Here is a 22,313-nt window from a genome sequence, read left to right as displayed (position 1 = left end):
AACTGCAGAGATCTTTAAAATTTCTGCAACTTAGTTTGGGAGAAATGTGTATCTGTTAAGAAATGATTGGAATGAAGGTTTGTACCAAATTAAAACAAATTACATTCCAAAGCTAACAATAACTTGAAAACTTACTGGGCTAGAGGTCCACTCAGTTTGTGTTCCTCTGCCGTAGGTTTTTGTCTTTGTGGTTGTTGGTGGAGTTTGTTTTCCTGAGGAAGCAATGGCTTAGAATCAGCGTTATGTGATCTTGAACCAAGTCAGCCAAACCAGCATGTAGGGAAGTCCTTTCTGTGATCATGTTTAAGTGCTTTTACTTGTTACAAATCAAGAGCTAATTAAATGTATTTTCTTAAGTTATAATAAGTCAAACTGACAGGACACAGGTTGACATGGGTTTGCAAAGCTGATTTTGTGATATTCATTTTTACACATTTACACAATTTTTATTCTGGAGAGTCCTTGACAATCTCTGAACATCAGTTTGAGAGCCAGTGCTGTATTCACACTGATTTACTTACATTGGTCCAGCTGGTTCGTCGTCTTGGCAGCAGGGTAAGGAAACAAGGAGGGGAGATTAAGAAAAGAGAGAAAGAAAACAAAGTTAGCTTTCTTTTCCCCCGAAAAAACTTGCTGACAGTTTGAACTGACATGAAAATAACTCATTTAATACCACTAAGGGCATTTAGGAGACTATAGCGTATTTGTTTTAATTAAATTGTGTTAGTTCTTTCAGTTGTACGGATAAAAGAAAATCAAAATGACAAGAAATGCAGTTACATGATTCAGTTAAACACTTTAAAATGGTCTGCATGAAATACTGCAACTAATGTGGACAGTTCATTTTGATTTATTCCGATTTTGGGGACACATTTTTTTCTGGTCATATTTTCGAATGCTATGCATGTTGTCCTCAAGTTCCAGTGGTTCACTCATTTTAGAGTAGAGTAATGAAGAAACAATAACCAACATCTGAGGTGTGGAATACTGCTGACTTCACCTCTCCTCTCTCTAGGGGAAATTCCTTATGTGTGTAACAAAGAGGGTACACCTTTAATTATAATACCTTATATTCAGTTCCTTTTTATTCATTTAACAATAGTAATTAAATGCAGGTCACTCGCCCTCACTTTCTGTTCAGCACTGTAAGTTTCAAACACCAGGAACAGACTGACATTGCACCACATCAGTGGAGAGTATTTTCTCTTGGTATATTATGAACCTGCATGAAGGCAGGTGAGCAGTGCACTGACTGCAAGTTAAATACATTAAACAAATTAATTGGATTAACAGACTGACAATTTAAGAACTTGTGTCTTGCACCACAGTCCCTATCCGACTGCCAAGAGCTACACACTGACAGTGTGGCACATGTTGGTTTACAGATGGAGGTCTGAGGGCAGCAGGATTCCACAGTGTCTGGCGTACATGGAGCAGATATGGAGTATACAGTTCTAGACAGTGTGGTCATTGATAGCAGCGCAGGCATGGGGTGGCAACTGTACAAATGACCTGATTTCCCCCTTTGCTTCCACACAACCCAGAGGTTGAAGCAGCTGCCAGCACTCACAGGAAAGTGACTGGCCAAAACAATTCAAACAAAATCATAAACAAACAAACACACACTCACACACATCCAAACAAAAGTAAACAAAAATGAAACCCTGAAAACCCACAGCCTGAAAATCAGCCAGAAGACAAAATCAACAGCAAACCAGTGTGATAAAGCATTACGGGCCAATACTGGCCAGTGAATGCCAGTCTTAGAAACAGAGTACAGAAATAATGAAGGAAAATAGAACAAAAGATATTATGAACGACCAAACAGTGTATTGAACAATTGCGACAGGACAAGCACTAGGTAGATCAGGAATGTTAACATAATAGCACAACTGGAAGTTGAATGTTGGTCTACATATATACTCACAAACAGTGCTGTTGTTAAGACCGTAGTGAATATATCTACCTTGACCAAGAACAGACCCAATCCCCCCCCAAATAAAATCTGCTACTCAAACCCAGAGTAAAATAGCTCCCCTGGACTTAGCACTTCATGGCTGTATATTCAGAGCAGACTGGGGTAGGCATGCACAGCTTTGTTCTGCAGGAAGTCTACAGTCAGGTTGTGAAGTACTTTCATTAAAAAGGTGCGTCAGCATGCTGCAATTCTGCCTTTATCGCTGATTAAAAATAAAAAGGCATCTAAGGCCAGAGCTCACTTTAACCTTTTTTTTTTAATCTGTAAGAAGAATAAAGGTTAGAGTGCACTGAGCAATGAACAGGATACATTTCAGACCATTTCTTTTTTTGGTTTTGTTCATCCAGCTGCTTAAACACTTGGGTTAGAAGCTTCAATGTGAGGGGTCACAGAATCCTGTTGACGCCCCTATTTCTAGGAGAGATTTGCTCTTAACATCAATTTTTTCCTAGTGGCCCTGAGAAATTGTACACTCCTTCAAGTTCAAATCGACTTGAACAGCAGCCAAGTAAAGAGTCTGAAAGTGTGTCCAAAAATCACATCACCTTGTTTTTACCGTTTTTCTTTTTTGGTTGGTGTTTTTTTCTTGGGTGGGGTTGTGATTTATATTTTATATTTGCAAGACAAGCTACTTCCTGCTAAGAGGAAGACAACCACTGTAGATGATCATAACTAAAATCATAACAATTTCAGCCATAGGCTACAGCTAAAATCTTGCAGCCTAAAGTAAACAAGCTTCTTAGCATTTAGGAACTCCCTTACAATCCCCAGTACCGTGTCAAACAGAACAAAACAAACTGAGTAGGCGACGTCCAAAAACAGTATTACAAATAGAACAGAGAGAGAGGGGTAAAAAAAAAAAAAAAAGTGGACGGCAAATAGAAAATTTAGAAATGGGAGGCTTACGTCGAAAACCAGCGGTGAATGTGAATGGAAGAAGAACTCGGTAGAAGGGACAAAAAAACAAAAACGAACAAAAAAAACGAGTGTTGACATCATGGACTGATGGACTGTAAAAGAGACTGAAGCTGATAGAGAAAAAACAAACTCTGGAAGCATGCAGATCTCTCACTTACCACCATTTTTTAGGTTATGATGCGATTTGGAAGGGGAAAAACAAACAAACAAAAAAAAGTCATAGTAACCCACAGAGCCAATGACACCTTTCCCATCAAAAGATCTCCCTCCCTTGAGTCAGACCTGTGATCAACCTGGCAAGCTGGCAAGGTTCAAGCTGCACACCTTGGGCGGGACAAAGAAACTTGGACACAGTTCTGACAATGATCTACCTCTTTGTAGGGGCAGGATGTGTTAAATCAAGAGATAAGGCATTATATACATAAAACCACCGAAACAAACAGAGAAGCAGCTGGGCTCTAACAATCTTTATGGATGTAAAGGTAACCACTGTTTTTTGGATTATTTCCCCCCTTTTTATGTCACATGTCCACCATTACACCTTACAGACTTAACATTTCTGCTTACAACCCAGACACTGATCTTTACCCCTTCCCAGTTCCTAGAACTGATCACCTTCACCCGTTGTCTCTGGTTGTTAAATAACAATTTACATCTTTCACTGGCTGTGTTACTACATACAAATGTACTGTACACCACATTCTGTTTATACACATTTTTTCTATGTCTTCCTTGGCATTTCCTCCCCAAATTACCATGACTTTTCCAAGCCCTGAAATACAAGTTTACTAGGATTTCCTATTTATGGCCTGAGCAAAAGGTTTGATTCTCACTACAACGCTATCCTTTAGCTATTCAAACTAGTGTCCACTAGGGTAAAGTTTGGTTAGTCGAGTCACCCATAGCTCTTTTACAATCCCCTATCAGTGAAATTAATGGCACGGTGGTTTATTCACTCTAGCATCAAATGTAACCATCAATCAGACAGTTCATGAATCGTACAGCTTCACTCAATATACTAATAAGTTGTCAAGTTTCATGAAAATAGATTGCCTAACATACAATTAAAACTTCAGACTTCATATCCATCCCCTTGTCTTTCTTCTGGTTTGAATTCTGCTTTCACAATCATTCTCATTTGAAAAAAGCAAGTAAAGTACATTTTATTGTTCTCACCTGTATATAAAATACTCTACTCAATACTCAATTGCTCAATTTCTGGTGCAATACTATTATACTTTGTATAGGATTACTGGGACAGGTTTACCAAGATTTAGCACCATAATATATACCTTTCAAAGACAGAATTAATATCTTGATTTTACAAAGCAATTTAGTGTCAAACTAATCTTTAAGCAAAATGTTTTGTCTTTGTTCCTAATTCACACATTTTAAAATGGGCAAGCATGCTACTCTCAAAATGAAGGATCAAAACAAACCAAGAACTGTTTCTTAAATGACAAAAAAAAAAAAAAAATCCTATTAATGGTGCCCAAGCACACCTGCAAGAAACCTATTTAGAGCTGCAGCATTCAGACAGACATTTCCTTCTGTTATCTCCTCTTGCTTTAGCGAAGCATGTACTTCCATTTACCATATGTAAATCTCATAAAAATGTCTGGTGACAAGTTTTAGTATTTTACTGTTATCTGTTCAATTTGAATGCATTTTATACAGCAGCTCCATACATGCAAACATGTATATCTCGATAAGTAACCAGGATACCTTCAGTGTGTGAAGTGTGAAAAATACATATTAACAAAATGCCACATTTTCCATTTAGGAAAAAAAATTATTGACAATGACAATGGACAAAAAACTGAGAAATTCAAATCAAACTGAAACCCATCATCCTAGCAAATAAACAAGGCAGCTGCATGTTAGTAGGAAACAGATACATGCGGATTAAACTGGCGATGCCCACACTGCGAGATCTTGGTAAACCTGGCCTTTTCAAATGGTAAAGCTATAATATATATTGTCTACAGAGTCAGAGAAATAACTCCCAATATTAGAAGAAAATGCCCTACAATCCAGCTGTGAAAGTATGAGTTACAGAATTTACAGAAATGGATTTGGTTAATGGAAAAGTTCAGGAAATGCCAGGAATGCGAAAGCATTATGAATTTTCAGTACTGGTTTGGTGAAACAAGGACAGGAAAGACTAAATTGGCTACGTGAGTCCAGGCAAGAAAAAATAAAGCATAAAAATAAAGAAATGAATAAAGAATGTGTATGTATGTTACTTTGAAAATGTTCTACAGCAACAAAGAAAGTAAAAACTGCAACCCCCCCCTCCCCGCTGAGGCCTGTGTTCAAGAGGGGCTGTATTCCAAAAACTGCTAATTCATTAATTAATTTGCAATAAAGAAAGGCAGATGCATTGCTAATGATGTTCGAAATAAGTAGCAGTGATGGATATATTTTAATTACAATTCACTCCCCCCCCACCATTCAAAAAATGGTCTAAGTGAAGTGCTTAGTTATTTGGATTAAGTGTCTTCAGTCTGTAACAGTGCCGTTTAGAATGACACTGCAGTTTTTCAGTTGTGTATGGGCTCTGTTTATGATATGTGATATGTGTGATCATTTTTCCAAGTTGCCTGATAGAGAAACAAATGGCCCTCCTAGAAAAACCACTAGAACCATTTGTTTCAAGAATACAGCACTGGGAGTTTTACTTTCTTATGGTGTACTTACCTGAGTGGGGAAGGGGGGGAAGAGGGGTACACAATAACAAAGCTTTGGTTGAGGTTAAAGGAGAAGAACATGGGAGGGTTATAAAGAATTGTGTCATGCCACACAGTTGACATCTGTTGCACAGTGGCTACAACCTGTAAGGAAAGATGGTTCATTTCACATCTGTGACAACAGCAAACCAGTGTGATACTAATTTGGCTCAACAGGATGCAAGTGAAATGAGACTCCAACACAATCACAAATGTTTTTCAACTCTTCATATTTTGTTGGTTCCTATATTATTGGAAGCTACTGGATGAACATTAAAAAGTGTGATATGTAGCTCAGTCTCTTAGCACATTTCACTCCTGATCCTATCTGTTGTAGTTTAGTGAGCAACTTTAGTTTGAGTGTCTTACTGATCTTGCCATGCATTACTCTCTCAGCTTCCATCTCTGACTGATGCCAGTTGGGCAGTTTGCTGTACACTTTCGTAAACCCATATACCCTGGATAAGCATTTTAATTGATAGATTTAATCAGTGCTACTTCTTAACCATGGTATTAACCATTTTAAAGATGCCTCCTTCCCATGTCTGGCCAAGAATGAATGCAATCTGAGACAGCCTTTTCCTAAAATTACCTTATTTTGTTTTGGAATTTTCATTTTTTATTATGAGATCTTGAAGACATGAGTTAATTCACTGTCCCATGTTTGTGTGTGATCTCCACTGCTGCTGTCTGCAGCCTCCTGCACCACAGCTCTGCTATGGATTCCTCATTATGCTTTGTGATCCTTCATGCAAGGAAGGTCTGTCTCGCAGCACTGATGGATTGGCTTTCGAGGAACAGCCATTCATAATTCATGAACGCCCACCTCCTGCCAGCCTCATGGGGTCCTAGCCCTCATGCATATTCATAGATAATGCTTTTTCCTGAGAGGGTTTGAACACACTCTCCAACCTCCTCCTCTGAATTCATTATTAAAGACATTTTGACCTTCACGAGTCCCAAATTCTAAATAGGGTTCCAAGACAGGTAGCCGAGTTTGCTCTGACGGAGACGTATATACACGTTGAAATGTCAACTTTGCAGTCCCACGGCTATGACACCTGGCATCTGATGAAATTGGATTTGTACACATGATTCATAATACACTATTTGGAGGGATAATTTTCAGTACTGCTGGGGCCCGATTGGTGAAGGCTGTTGTTATGATCTCTCTAACTTAAGCTGTACTCTGGTACCAGTGATGTCGAGGAGGAGGCAGTTATACACAAGTCCTAAGTGGAATTTTTTCAGAGCTTGCGAGTGTGCCGATTCCTTTTTCAGATACTTAACTAGATTATGTTTTGTGTACAGCTGGTTTGGGGGTCAATTCCACTTTTTTAATTCCAGTTCCCTTCTCCAAACTCATTTCAAATTTCAATTTAATTGAAAGGGAATTTAAAACGGAATTGGAATGGAAAAACTGGAATTGACCCCGAGAAAATAATGTAGCTATGTGTCATGGAATGAAGGCAAAAAGATACTCCTAGCGAATGGTGAGGTGTGCCAGATGTTGTTGAAATATTAGATATTATTAATTATACAATGTTTGCTATTCTTGTTTAATGTGGTCATTATTCGGTCACAAAAGCTTGAGGTTACCAGAGCAAGGACTGGATGTGGTGAATCTTTTCCCAACCATTCTCTTACTTGCTATCATGACAGCAATTGATTATCTCTGAAAGGTAACACATTGTGCCTGTAACTATGCCATTATGTTGTTTAGAAATAACTCGTCACAACTTGGTTCAAATGCCTCTTAACTGTCACATTGTCTGCACGTGTGGATGGAATAAAATGACTTTCCACGGTGGGAATGCTTTGAGATGAAACGCCACAACAACCTTCAATTTTACTAGAGCACAGTATGTTTTTGCTATTAGAAAGAACTCCAATGGACCATTTACTTTACACCAAATACTGAGACAAAGTTAAACGGGGAAGGATCATATTGCTGGCTTCAAAACAAAGGCCTTCTCAGTTAATTTCATGTTTTAATACCTCAGGCAGCTAAATAGATTCCATCACCATTGCCAAATTAAGAGAGCTCATATTTTTGTGCCTGTTATTGTGCTCAAACATGTATCACCATGTAGGAAAAGCCTGCTCCCTCCACACGCTTATCAAAGCTGTCAAGGCTCTGATAGTATGTCAAGGTTTCGGCCACACACCATTGCCTCCGCGTGATATACTGTCAATACGGTGCTTGTTATGTTAATAATCCTTATATGCATGTTTTTCTACTGTTTGACCATGTTTTACTGCGCTGATTATTCTACTATGATCCCCTTAAGTAAATATTTAGCGTAGTAGCACAAAACCTTGGAAACATCATACAGTAAGTCATGGCAACATAGTCTAGTGTAGTAGAGCACAGGGGAGGAAGTACTGTCGGTTTTTATATCCTCAAGATTTCTGCCTCACTGGAAATACAGAAGCTGAAAAAGAACAGTCCATTACATAGCATCACCGTTGGCAATTAAATATAACTAAACACCCTTGCTGGACATTTCGTCATTCCTGTATGCCACATCACAGAGTAAAATATAATACCATTAACCGCCTTGATCTGTTAAAACAAAGGGCACAGATAATGAAGCAGTGTTCAGACAGAGAGAATGACTGATTAGTTCATCACAGGCAGTAAAGACATTGCCGTTAATTGTATCTTTCCGTTTTTGATGTCCAAACTAAAGGAACACTGCTTTAGGCCTACATTTATAGTTCATATATTTAATTTCTTGATTGGTACCCCAGGATGTATCTCCTGCAATATTCACCGTTTTATTTTATTGCCTACCATTGGATCATGTGTCATCACAACTTCAACAATAAAGACCCAGGCCACCACATTTCTGCCACCAAGAAGGATACTTCCATCCTACTATTAAAAAATAGGTCCTAACAAATTAAATAATAATAATAATAATATTGAAATGGTACTAACCAAAAAGAGTTGTACAATGCATAGTGTTCCATTGACATCTGAACAATTCAATCACTGACACTGGAGCACGTGACACTTGTTCTATAGACTAACCATAGGTGTTTTTGATGCCCCTTAAGAGGCAGATAGATTCATAGATACCACTTATTGTGTGTTCAGTTATGAAAGAAAAACTGTTTCCCCTCTCCCTGGTTTTACAGTGCATTGTATCTGACTAAGTTTCAGATTTAAATCAAAATATTTAGGACTGTCATGTGGCAGTACAGAGAAAGCATATTTATTTTTTAATTTATGTTATAATAATCCTATTTAATTAGAACATTTATTTTCAGATTATATTGTTGTTATTATTTTGAATGCAAATAAAATGGAAGCAGGACTCCCAGGGTGAAGCTACTGCGAGCCCTGCAGGGTGTCAGTCCTTACCGTCGGGCACCTCGTCCGGCCTCTTGCGTTTCTCGTACACCACGATGATGACCACCAGGATGATGATCTCTGCCAACACGCCCAGGAAGGGCCACAGAGGTGCCAAGTGGCTGCGCACGCGCAGGATGGTTTTAATGGATGAAGTGCCAATGATGTTTGTGGCGTTACACTGATACTCCCCCGAGTCTATGTTGATCTCCAGATTCACGATGATCAGCTCGGAGTAATTATCTTTGTTGGTGATGAAGAAGCGCCCCGAGGAGTTGTCAATGTCCTTTGGGAGACAGACATGGTGCAAGGGAAAAAAACACAAACAAGACAAAAATAACATGTGAGAGGGAAGTACAGCACCAGAGCTGCAGAGAAGCCACAGTATTTATGGTGAGCTAAATGAAACAACAAGACTGTTTTCCATTTTTGTTTGTTTTTCCAGTACAGTGAAAGAAATAAGTGTCTATTTCTTCTGGTGTTGCATTTACAGGGCTTTAAAGCTCACAAAAATTGACTGATGTTAAAAAAAGATCACAGTAATCAGAAACAAAAATAATAATGTTTCATATTATTTTATATCACGAGCAAACAAAGGTTTCAGTGTTCTTTTGTTCAGTATATTTAACACATTTTATAGAGTTCATATGTTCCATTAGCTTTGTTAAGAAACTCCTGGTAATTACCTATCCCGTTTGCCCATTTCCACTAAATTCACACAAAATGTCCTCCATTGACAAGTGGGGAAACCTCTGTTATACACCCTGAGTGGAAGGTCGAGGGTTCAATCCCAGGTGGGGGCACTGCTGTTGTAACCTTCAGTGAGGTACTGAACCGAGATTGCGCCAGTAAATGCCCAGCTGTATAAATGGGTAATTGGAAGTCATATAAGACATAATAATGATTGGAGACATAATAATAATTGATCGATTGTTTTTCATCATATTGCTATGCATATATTTTATAGTTTATACAGGAGGATAAACACTTGTCCCTGTGTTTACACCCTTGAAACTAAAAAGTAAAAAAGGATTATATCAGTGTTCTCACTGATCCAGACCAATTTTATTTTATGTTTTTCTGTGGGAAAGTCAACAGTGAATTACAACAGTGTACCATGAACTGCATCAATCAAAATCCCATTAAAGACAGGCACATACCATCAACACGTTCTCTTTCACCTTACGCCACGTCCAGGCTGGATGAGGATAGCCCGCAGACTTACAGTATATGAGCGCATTCTGCCCTTCGTTCTTGTTTTCGCTGCGCTTATGGCCGACGATGTCAGGGGAAGCTGCAAGACAATGTTTTTGTAAGCAAATGTCACTAGGTGTAATAATATGGTATTCTCTTAAGATTGTATCTTGCCTAACTTTACCGACTGTAAGTCTCTGGCATTCTAACATACTGGCCTTTAAACATACGCTATCAATTAATTTAAATAAATTAAGTCCTTAAGGTATGCAACTGCGATATTAAAAAACAAAAAACTTAATTCCCTTAATTTGCAGGAAATATTATTCACTGTATTAAGACTGACTTGAAGGAATGCCCTACTTATTTTTAATACCACCAGGGGGCATAATTCAAACAGTTTTGTCTTCTTTGCTTCCTAGTTTACTGCAGTCTCCAACATACAGCTCCATACAAAGCCTTGTAATCGCTTGACTGGGAAGACGACAATAACCAGGTAACAATCCAGTCCCCATGTAATGGAGTTCTGTTTACTGGCTAATCATTTTCAATTAATTAGAGAATATAACAATTTCAGAGAACAAAAAAAAGGATATTAACAAGCTAAAATAACATGTTTATATTATGAAAATGATACACAGTGGCTCCAATAACTATGTCCTTAATCAGTTAACTAGAGCTATTGTATACTGTATACACATAAGTTACACAATTATTTAGGTTTTGTACTTCGCCTATTTTGGTTTGCCATTTATTAGTTTTCCATCCTCTTTATGGACATTTATAAAGGATTTGTATAGACTTCTTATTTCTGTCTTTTGTTCAATGGATTTCTCTCTTTGAGCCCTGCTTCCATCACAAAACAATTTATTAAATAAAGCAATAATACTTAATTTTCACATTACCTTATATTTGAACACGTACTGCCATTTTTAACAGTATAATGAACGGTTTCTAGAAAAAGGTCTGTAAAAGTAATAAAAGGGAAGAATATTTTTTCGGCAGGTAAAAATGAATAGGAGGTGAATCTAGTAGTACAGACATGATCAGCACCAGAAATGATTTAAGCTATTTTATATTTGTGAAAAAAATGTATCTATTATTCTTGCATTAGGATTTCAATTCACTAAGAAGATGAGCCACTCTCCACTGCTGGAATGTATCAATTCCTTGTATACAAACATACACAGTGATTTTATTTCACTGAACTATTATAAACTATTATTACATGAAAACAATCAGGACTGTAAAGAAATATCTTCAGCAATTAAGACTGGACCAAGAGTTATTCTTTGAAGCTACAAGCCTCTTTATTGCAGAGTGCACTCTGGGAGCCCAATCAGTCTCACTTTGTCCTAATATGTACCTAAAGCCTTCTGAAAATTTTGATTTGAAAGTGCAAGGGGTTAGAAAAATACTGAAATGGTTCAAGGAATTAAATAAAATAAAAACTGAATAAATATACATGTATATAAAACAGTAAAGGAACCCAAAGGTGAAATTTATACCGCACTAAGATTTCATTTTACTCTTGACTGCACTGAGAAGATAAAAGCTATAGCCCGTTTCTAATCCACAAAATTACGGTAATTCCTTCCATGCAATTATGCAGGATCAGAGAGAGGCCTGGAGCCACCCTTTTGTGCCATGTATAAAGTAGGGATGGCTCCTACAGTCTATGAGGCTCCTTGTGACATCACCCCTGTCTAATTATAGCACACACATGCTGTATAAGAGGAATGGCCTATTTATCTCTGCTTCATCTCCGGGCACAGTCTGGCAGGCAGCAGGCCTTTGTGGTCCTGAAATAGGCCCGGAATCCACACTACCTTTGTATGACTGACACTTCTTATTAATCCTGTAAGTGTATAAACTGTAGAAAACCAGAACGTGCTGTCAGTGCAGAGCACTGGCAAATTAAAGCAGATATCACTTAATTTCATATATTCCCTCTGCCACTATGTCAGCTCGCTGGATTACCTGACTGTATAGACTTAATAACTAACATGAACAAGAATTCAGACTTACAATAAATAAATTAAGGGTGCTGTAACAATGTTGCGTTTTAACACGTTCTTAAAATAATTTTAAAAATGCATTAAAAAAAATACCATACAGCAGACCAAAAAAGACAATAAAATACTGACTGTTTGTAGTTTTGCAGAACACTTCAAGTGAGATAAAGATCTAATGACCAAAAAATATTATATTCTTGGATTGATCCCTAGATTGCAGACATTTATCTAACTGTCTACAATCTGGACTAGCTTCCAATTTCTTCCCAGTTTCATAGCATAATCTCATTATCCATTTAATTTACGGCACTACAGTGCGTCCCAAATGAGTTATATACAAGCAATATTGTGGTTTTATTTGTTGCAACATGCAAGCAAAACAACCCCAACTGCTCAGGCATATAAAAATGTAATGCTTTGCTTGCAGAGAGAATGGGTTACAGACCAATTGACATTGAACAGGTAGAACGCAGAGACATGAACAAATAGGTCGCGTTTTGTAATAACCTTTTGCACCCATGTCATAAGAATAAAACTGCCCCCTTCAGACAGGCCCATGTGCAGTATATACCCACCAGTGCCGTGCACAATCTGTGTGAGTCATTGAAAATCAAAGTTTAGTCACGCAGTATAACTCACTGCCAGTAAAATGACTGAGCAGGCCCTGTGCACTGGCCTGCCTCCTGGGCTGAAACACTGAGAGGAGGGAGCTTTGACATGATTACAGCTGCCTGAGACACCGTACACCCCTTAATCCCACACTCGACGGTTTTAAACCAACAAAACATGGGAACGATGTGTGTATGATAGAGGAAGAGGGGGTCTGGAGATTAAACATTAGGAGAAAAATCACAACGCCAACTCCTGCCACTCATCTTCCTTCCTGGGTGTAAATACAGATAATTAACCCTTTCCTGACATCTGTTGCCACGCACTCCCACTTTCTAGCATTGCCCAGTACTGCTCTTGAGCCAGCCTTTATTCAAGCCTCACCAAGGTGGCGGTGAGCTAATGAATGTATGTTAATTGCTTCTGGACTCAGTTTAAGGCATTTATGTACATTTGTATGCTGTTAACAGACAGCAAATCAATCAAGTTGCAAATTAATGAGACCTGTGCAAGTGCAATACCACCACACACCACTTCATTTCCACATTGGTCCACTCAACACAACAGCCATAGAGAAGTGAGCGATACAGACACACCTGATACTTGCCTAAGGTTCAGAGCAAATTAAATACATTTCTGCATGATGTTGTATAATAATCAACTAAGTTGATACCAATGAATTACCATGGTAACAATTTCATAATCCCCTACAGAGTGCTAATACCGTACATGCTGTAATTGGTTTTAACACAGGTCAGTCTGTCCTCCCCCCCTCCCCTTTCTTCCTAACTTTATGAGGCTGTGGGAATAAGCAACTGATCTACTACAGAGCAGAACACTCTGCTCATTCGAAGACAGTATTCCTGAACTACGGAATCAGGTCACACGTAATTGACCTCAGTCTGACTATTGTATAACTTCGATTTGAAAAGATTAAGCTGTATTTTAAAAGGTTCGAATTCAAACGCAACCCATATTCACCAAGAACATGATATCCAAATTCATACATCAGTATGATGCTGTGTGGCACTAACGAAGCAAAATGTCTCAGATGTCATTCTGTTGCCTTGAATAACAGACAGCTGCGTGCTTTCATTTCACTGTACCTTCTTTTTCGTTTTAGCCACAACAAAATTGTATATATTTTAGTTTATGAACTCTGACTAACTCATGCCTGTGGCATCTGTATTTATGTATAAGACATTATGTAAAATATTGTGATGTGAAGCTTTTTTTTTTTTTTTTTGCCACAGAGCAGCATCAGAAGACGCACTGTAAGCACTAACAGTCACGCCTATGGCCTCTTTTCATGACCAGTTTTAGGAAATGGGTAGGGCTGAGGATTATTTATTCAGAGGGCAGTGCGTTTGTCTAAGATGTCTAAGATGCAAGCCCCTTTGTTTTCAGTTTTGAACCAATTGTAACTCAAAAAAATCCAGTTTACAAAAAACATTTTTTAACAGATTTTCACCCGAAATGTGTATCACTCAATAACATAAAAATATATACATTTTATTAGGAAATCACAATACATACATGAGTTCATAATAAACTAAACTCTGTGAACGCTGCCTGTTAAAGTAACAGTGTGGAAGATAATACACACAAGCATACCCAGAGGCTACCAATGAATCTCACGCCCACCACCTAAACATTTTGGGCTATTGCACGGTTTAGAATGAAAGTTTCAGAATTTGTTACACTAAAATGTGGAGAAAATGAAAAACCACCAGAATAGGCTACAGAACATAAGAAGGTTTTTAGATTAAAAAAAAAATTAAATAATGAGAAGAGAATGACGTTGAGTGTTCGTGCTGCAAACGGTGTGAAATGGCATTGAAATGGACACGACTAGATTAAAGAAAACGACACAAGAAGGCAGTGAAAATAGAAACAAACATACACTGGGAAAAGCATTCATACGGGCACGGCAGCAAGATCGAGATCAACACGATGTAGTCGGTGAATTTGTCCGTGCCTTGTGCTTTTCAAGGCTGTCCCTAGGCCTTGCTGATGGTCCTTTGGGGAAATTTAGATGAAACTTCTGTCCAGCTGCAAAATCCTTGACAAATTCAATCAGCTTGACCAATAAATAATTGGAGGAGAATGATGTTGCCTTGACCAACAATACTAAAGAGAGGTTGACCGAAATATGGTTAGTTCTTTGATTTTTAACGAATCGTCTGATGTTCATGACCATCATACCCTGGCAATTTTGCTAAACCAGCCAGAGAACCCTTTCAGAACGTACCCTGTATTTTGTTTATCTGTAATATCTCGTCTGAAATAGACGGACAGGAAAAGCTTGTGTAAAGTTTGCCTCTTCCCCTCATCAAAAAGATACACAAATAATATATGCTGAATCAAAAAAAATAAGACAAAGCCTGAAGCACACACAGATAGGATTAGAGGCACGGACAATAAATTCCTGCCATTAGAAAAAGCAGAAACCGGATTCAGAGGCTTAATCTCAAGCCATCAAACAAGCTGCCATCTGTTGCTACTGAGCTGTCCGTTGGGACTGGCAGTGGGGAGCGGCAAGGACACAAGCGCACAGGAGTGGCCCTGGCGCAAAGCAGACTGGGTTTAAAAAAAAAAAAAAACACACACATACTGCAAGGGCGCTAAGGGCACAGTCTAGTTGTAAATATCCCAGGCTGCATGAGGGAGTTGGGAGAGCTAAGCCAGTGTAGTTGCCCTTCTCTCTCTATCTCATTTTTCTTTTTTAATTGTAAATCTGTTGGTTTTCACAAACGGTCCAAGGAGCATGAGAGAAAGTATTAATGTAATCTCACTGTAATTATATTGGCACGAGCCCAATATTTTATCTGATGCTCACAGCTTATGGCACCCGCATACTTAGCAAAAACGAACCAAAACCTACTAGCTACATCTATACATTTCTTCAGTAGAGAGAACAGGTTTTGGGTTCAACCCTGAAATGTGAACCAGTAACCAGCACCTGATTAAACTGACGGACTGCCACAACAAGCACATCTGTCACACGGCGCACAAACTCCAAACAGCCTAATCGCTTTCTCTGCTGCTAAGAACTCAGACAGCTTAGCTTGTCCCCAGCTGTGACCCCTGGAAATTATTATGGTTCAGGGTGAATTCAATTCAATTTAAACATATTTAAGAAAACAAAAACAAAACAAATACTGTAGTTCCACTGCAAGACCAATAGTCAATAGCTATACAACAGTATCTGTGAGGAAACTATAGGTTTTACCATAGGAATTGTGACACAGTACAGGGTGTAATTCATGACAGCAGGTACATTTGGCGGCGCTGGACTACCACCTTATATGGGAAAATACCAGCCACGCCTGTCTGCAGTGAAAGTAATACACACCTAAAGATCCCTTCAAGCCCCTGACATAGGGGACGTGCGGGAGGGTGGTTTGGTGTGCTAAGGAATTACAGAGTGAGAGAGAGAAGTTAAAGTGTGATTTACCTGCTTTTGCTACCCTTTTTTATGGCTGACAACCCACTTGGATGACTGACCTCGGACAGTAGGAGAACTACGACTACAGATATGACCCAAAATGCCCGGCTTTACGACTTTGACATCGGATTAACCCCCAAGAAAACTGACGCTAGTGATCCAGCCTTCTGGTGGAATCATTAACCTTGACTCCGTGGACACACAGTACTAATCAACCCCCTGCTGTGTCACAGAATGTACTGCACCACAAAATATGCTGTTTATAATACCATAGTAGCTAGCTCCTACATTTCCAAACACACTTTTAATTTAGACCTACTTACACAAAACATGGTTCACAGAAATACAAGCTATAGGAGGTTATGCAAGACCATGATATAATTTGAAGGTTAGCAAAATCCATAAAGATTTAAGTAAATCCTCTCTTATGAATGCATGTATACATGCATTGCCTCCTACAGACTGCTGTTTTACCCAGAATTCCTGATGAATCATTGATGTTATTCTGCCTTTGGGTTTTTTGCTTTATTCTCTGTAATCCAATATTACTCTTCATTGCCTCACATAAAACTCTAGTGTTATATACTATGGTTTAGTAAATATATAATTATTTATTGAATATACTGAGATATGAACCTTGTAGGTTATACAGACATCTGCCAAATTAATGAATAAATAAAAAACAATATATGTATGTCTGCATTTTCTTTAATGAGAAAGCGCTGACAAATTAAGAAAAGGAATGTTCAAATAGAAATTAATAGATAATCTTAACAGCGTAATATTGGGTAGTCAGGGACATTCAAATTCCTATGAAAAGTCACATGGGAGTATTCCAAGAAATAGAGACATGCAAAAACATTTACTGATGGCTGCTTGTCAGTGGTGACACAGTAGTGTGACGCATGCTCGACGGCATGCCTGAGGGGAAAAAATTCCTTGATCAAGAGACTTTGATTGGAGATTTGCCCTATCATTTCATTGGCTCTTGGTGTAAGGCTGTCTTGTTCAATGCGGAGAGGAGAGCCCAACTGCAATAAAGGCTCAGGTCAGGCTTGTTATGCGATACAGCAATCCTTGAGATGTCCTTGAAATGATGCATGACTGAGAAATACTGGCAACATTAGAATGTGTAAGCGCAGGTACTGCACAAGTACCATTATGAAAGCAATTTAGTTTCTCACCTTGCTATATTTATATTAATGATCATTCACAACTAATTATTTTAGAATCCATCCATCCACTACTAAATAAAACATTCAGTTTTCCTAATGCCAAAACTATGGCACATTTACCTTCACCTTGGATTTAAATCAGATAAGGTTAAAAGCAGAATGATTTTAGAAAAAATAGTTTTATATATGATAACTATAACCATAATATTTAGGCTATAATTAGTAAAATAGCAGTAGGGAAACAAAATATGCATCTGTTGGAAAAACGCACTTCCTTACATCTGAACGATTTTTATGGTCTATTCCTCCAGTGCAAAACATTTCTCATGACTGTCACATTGTAAGCATAGTTGTAAATCTAAAAAGACTGCATTATCCTGAACAGAATTTAAATTGAAAAGGATCCTTCTCATTGTCGCTTCAATTCAATTTCATTCAATTTACAACAGTACCCTTATAGACATAAGAAAATACTAAGGAATTGACAACGATTAAGGGAAAAGGTAACATAATAATGGCCTCCCTAAGCAGTGTATTATGAAGAGGCCTTTCAAAGTTATTATTACTTAGGTGTAGACAAAAAGAAAGAAATACAACGCACTGGATTGACAGGGCTTTGCAGCTGTGGTTCACGAGAGGAAACTCACTAATGCCTTTAGAAACATACACACTATATTACAATATACTTGACTGTAACCACATTTTCACTGGCCCACAAATAAGTATAACCTCCTGTAAAGTCAGGCCTTCATTTTTAGTTATCCTTCATCTATTCATGTTGAGAAAAGACGAGCAATATTTGGTGCATTGTTATGAAGCTTCAAGCTGGAGTCCCATATTCAACACCTGACTATAGCCAAGCAGTTGACCTGAAGGCTTGGCTTCCGAAAACAAAGCTCCTCTAGAATAGAGTAAGAAGTGAAAATCAGACGAGAGTCATTGCCAGGCTTGACAAAGGGCTTGTTTTGCACTGGGGGTGAAAGCAGCTGAAAGAACTTCCAGATTTCAAAAGGACATTCCTTTAAGTAGTCTGGAAAATCAATCTAAATCACAACATACTCCATACTGAAGATAAAACGGAGAAAAAGAGAGAGGGTAAAAAAACCAGGATGTAAATCTAAGGACTTGATTTGCTTGTTGCTTATTCTTAATCTGATTCCTGCAGTTTTGGTTACAGATCTCGACCCTGCCCAGAAATTTTGATTCCTGGAGGGTCATGGATCAGCCCAGTGTCTCCTCGTTTCTGTTTCAACTAAGCTCCAAACTACTAAACTGAACACTTAACTGAAGTAAACTTGTTTATGTGGAGCTTTATGTCATTAGTACCTGGGCTGGTGCACTGTTCTATTCCACACTTATTCACACACACACTGCATTGACAGTATCAATATAGAAAACAAAAACACAAAAATAACAAACAAACAAATACATAAACAAACAGATAAATCAATAAATAAATCAATCAGTTTTCAACCTGAGCTGTGGAGATTAAATAGGTCGCTGACAGGACAGTCTGCAGCCCCATGACAGTGATGAGATTATGTGTCCCTGTCAGCTCAGGTCTCTCAGATTGACAGCAGGCCTCCAGATGTGATTTTTTTTTTAAATTATTATCACTGGAGGATTAAAGGCGGCCTAAAATGAAGGGGGAACCGCACATTTGTCCATAACATCCTGGTCTTTTCTAACCTCCAGCAAGTGTTTGGCTATTTTATATAATGTAAATCCATGGCTCATTCATTTATTTTTTCTGCTTTACAGCAGAATTGTACTCACACCAAACAACCCACCAAGAGCTTTGCTTCAGAGCATTGATTTTGCCATATTCCACCCCTGGATTTGGGCCGATGCTACAATTGGATTAGAACCACAACTGTGCCTGCCAGATTCATCAGAACGCAAATAAATACCTTTCATTTATTATTTCAAATTCAAAATTTGCAGGGTTCTAGACTAACCAACTTCTCAGTTGGTGGCACCAGCACATTATCTGTTTTTTGCCACTGCATGACAATAATGAACTGAACCGGCTGTGTCCCATTATGTACCTGCGTTCCATACAGAACCAGGATAATGACTAGCCATCTTTTATTAATTGATTTGGGAAGATATACTGAGACTGTTAAAAATGTGCAAAATGTATATATTGCAGAGTTCAATGTGTCAGTCTGGCATGTGTTTCTTTCTGAGATGAGCTGACATGGCTGTTCTCCAAATTGAATAAAAAAGAAACCAAACCACAATGAGGACCCCCCTACTGGACCACCCTCACATAACCAAGATGCAGTTGGCCAGCTCTTGTAGTTCGCAACAACACTCATTGTTGAGAAGTATTTTTTTACACTAACTAAACCAGTAGGTGTTACTTCAATCTGGGGGGGTGGGAGACAGACATCGTTATCTACTGGTAGCCTATTGAGAAAGTTTAGTCAATCATAGGGCTATGCCAGTGACAGATGTTTAGTATCGATATATCGTTGAAAAATGTACCGCGGTGGCCTATATTCATCTGAAATTCTTTTAGAAATAGGAAGACTCTTCAAATTCACATTCCAATTCTGTTTTGTTGTTCAATCAAACAGTAGAAATTCACAAATAGAAAATAAAAGTGCTATTAACAAATACACAAACAGAATAAAATAAAGATTTAAAAGAACGATGTGCAAATGACTCTGACTTTAAAAGTAGCATTTGAAATACACTTTTTAGATTCAAATAAATATTTAAAAGAACCATGTGTAAATGACTTAGTTGCAATATTAAGTGTTATAAACTTGTGCAGTCAGTTATGTTGTGTCTGGAGTGTCCGTTCCAAAAATACCAACATATTTACTTTGTCCATCTTTAACAATAATTGGATCGGAGTTGCAATGTTTTGCTATCTGTTTTAAAAACAATTCTTAAATGGTAACCTAATACCCAATTATACCCTAAAAAGCGTCCCGTCATAATACAAAGTAATAAAACAAAACTAAAATAGCCAACAATTATAAAAATAAGATCAATATTGTGGGGGAAAAACATGTATTTTCCTGTTTAATAGGCTATGATGAGTCAAACTCATGTCAAGAATGATACTTTATTCCTGCAGCACTTGCTCATGGAATGACTGTAATTACACATATCAATTTGCTTATTTCACAGAAAAAGTGTTACCTATGTAAGGTATATATATTTTGACTAGACTAGATTAGAAGAAGAACAATGCGGTTTGGTAACTGTACAGACAGCCAACATTAATAGCCCTAAAGAATGGCACTGACTGGCGTCTTGTATTCACTGTGAATAAAAAGACACGTGAGCCACTTTATGCTCACCACGATTGAAAGAATGACCTGTCCAGCCTATTCCAATGTCTCACACCAGAAATTGTTTTAGTTTCTATCAAAGCTGCAGGTTATTAATTAAAGCTTTTTATTTTTAAAAAATACGATAAAAAAATCCCGGTATTGGTGATAAATCATTCTTCACCACGGTGATGTGGTATACCTTTTACCGGCACAGCCCTAGTCAATCGTACCTCAACGTAAGGAAACTGTCAACCAAGAACTAACGTGACCAGCTACATTTTTACACAGACACCCTTGTGATCAATACAAAATTTGTCACACTGCCAAGTGTTTTGATTGCAGTTTAGAACCCTGGGTTTGGTTTCCAAGCTTCTTTAAAATTGTCTATGTTGTTCCGTGTCGCGTCAGGCAGAGCTTACCTTTTACTTCAATGGTGGCGTTGGCTGAAGGAGCGGTTTCGAAGGTATACACACACATGTATTCCCCAGAGTCATCAGTCCTCGGCTTATTGAGCCTGAGAAATGGAACCACAGATAATAGTCAGCGGTATGAAAGTTTTGTACGAACACCTGGGACTTCCATTGGCTTCAAAGACATGATCCTATTCAGCTAAAAACTGTAGCCATTTTGTGCCACTTGAATAACAAAAAATCCAGGAAAAGGTTTTAAGGTTAAGAAAATCCGATGAGCAGGGACTCCCCAGGGGAACCACAAAGGTAGCAATTCCTGAGGCTAACACGGAGATTGATCTGGATCAAACGTATTAGAGCAGTACTTAGTGCCCAACTATTGATGGGGAGGGATGCAGAGTCTTCAAATTTCCAATCCACCAGCATTTCTAACTGCCTGATTTCCATTCAGTTTTGGCTTATTTGGCACAGGTTATCAGCAATTACAAGTTCTTAAGATGTTAACAGTTTAAATATCTGTAAATGATGGCCCTTCAGTGCTTGCCTTGTGCTCTGATATATAGAGGAAATGCAGTTTTGTTTATTACAACCAACGTAAGATGGAGCCCTTATTTGCATACTTTTCTGCCACTAACAGATCAGATTTTAGTAGATGAATGTGAAACTCTCAAGATGCTAATCAGAGGAGTCATAAAATTGTAACAATAGAGAGAAGAAAAAAAAAGGAAATAAACCGACACCAAAGCTGCACACTTTTCTGACTGTCATGTAAATGCTCATAAAGAAATTCTGACTCTGAATTGGAGGCGACATGCTCAAGGAGAGACTTCAGATCAATTGCTAGCTCTCTCTAGTGTTCAGCCCACTGTAACAATAGTCTGGTTTATGTGGATTATCTGCACAAACTTGGACAGTGGCAGAACATTCGCATCAACTGGTGCCAAAGCAGGGCTTCCTTACACTGGTAAGCAACGACTCCATGCACATTCTGGCTGCTCTACAGCATCTTCAGTCTCAACGCTGTGAACAAAGGTTCCAATGCGACAGCCAGTTTAGCTTAGTTGTTACTACTTTAGACTGCCACAAAAGCCTTGAAAATGAGCTCAAGAGGTACTTGGAGCCTACATTTAAAAAATGATTTGCGTATAGATCTATTGATTTTTACCCTAATTAACTGGAAATTGGGCTT

General features: G+C 38.2%; 1 protein-coding gene across 2 annotated transcripts in view; it reads right to left on the bottom strand.

Annotated features, from left to right (window-relative positions):
• Window positions 1-22,313, bottom strand: part of LOC136748294 (neuroplastin) — a 63,931-nt gene that overhangs the window by 1,435 nt on the left and 40,183 nt on the right. For both annotated transcript variants that reach the window (XM_066701904.1, XM_066701905.1), the window contains 5 exons: window positions 21,134-21,228; window positions 10,144-10,277; window positions 8,996-9,269; window positions 522-543; window positions 136-212 (listed from right to left, as the gene is read on the bottom strand). In XM_066701904.1, the coding sequence (XP_066558001.1) occupies window positions 152-212; window positions 522-543; window positions 8,996-9,269; window positions 10,144-10,277; window positions 21,134-21,228 (586 nt within the window). In that variant the 3' untranslated portion in view covers window positions 136-151. The remainder of the gene's footprint in view (window positions 1-135; window positions 213-521; window positions 544-8,995; window positions 9,270-10,143; window positions 10,278-21,133; window positions 21,229-22,313) is intronic.

Source organism: Amia ocellicauda, chromosome 4, assembly GCF_036373705.1.
Source record: "Amia ocellicauda isolate fAmiCal2 chromosome 4, fAmiCal2.hap1, whole genome shotgun sequence".
NCBI lineage: Eukaryota > Metazoa > Chordata > Actinopteri > Amiiformes > Amiidae > Amia > Amia ocellicauda.
Note: the sequence above shows the minus strand (reverse complement) of the source record. Positions and strands in the feature narration are given on the sequence as shown.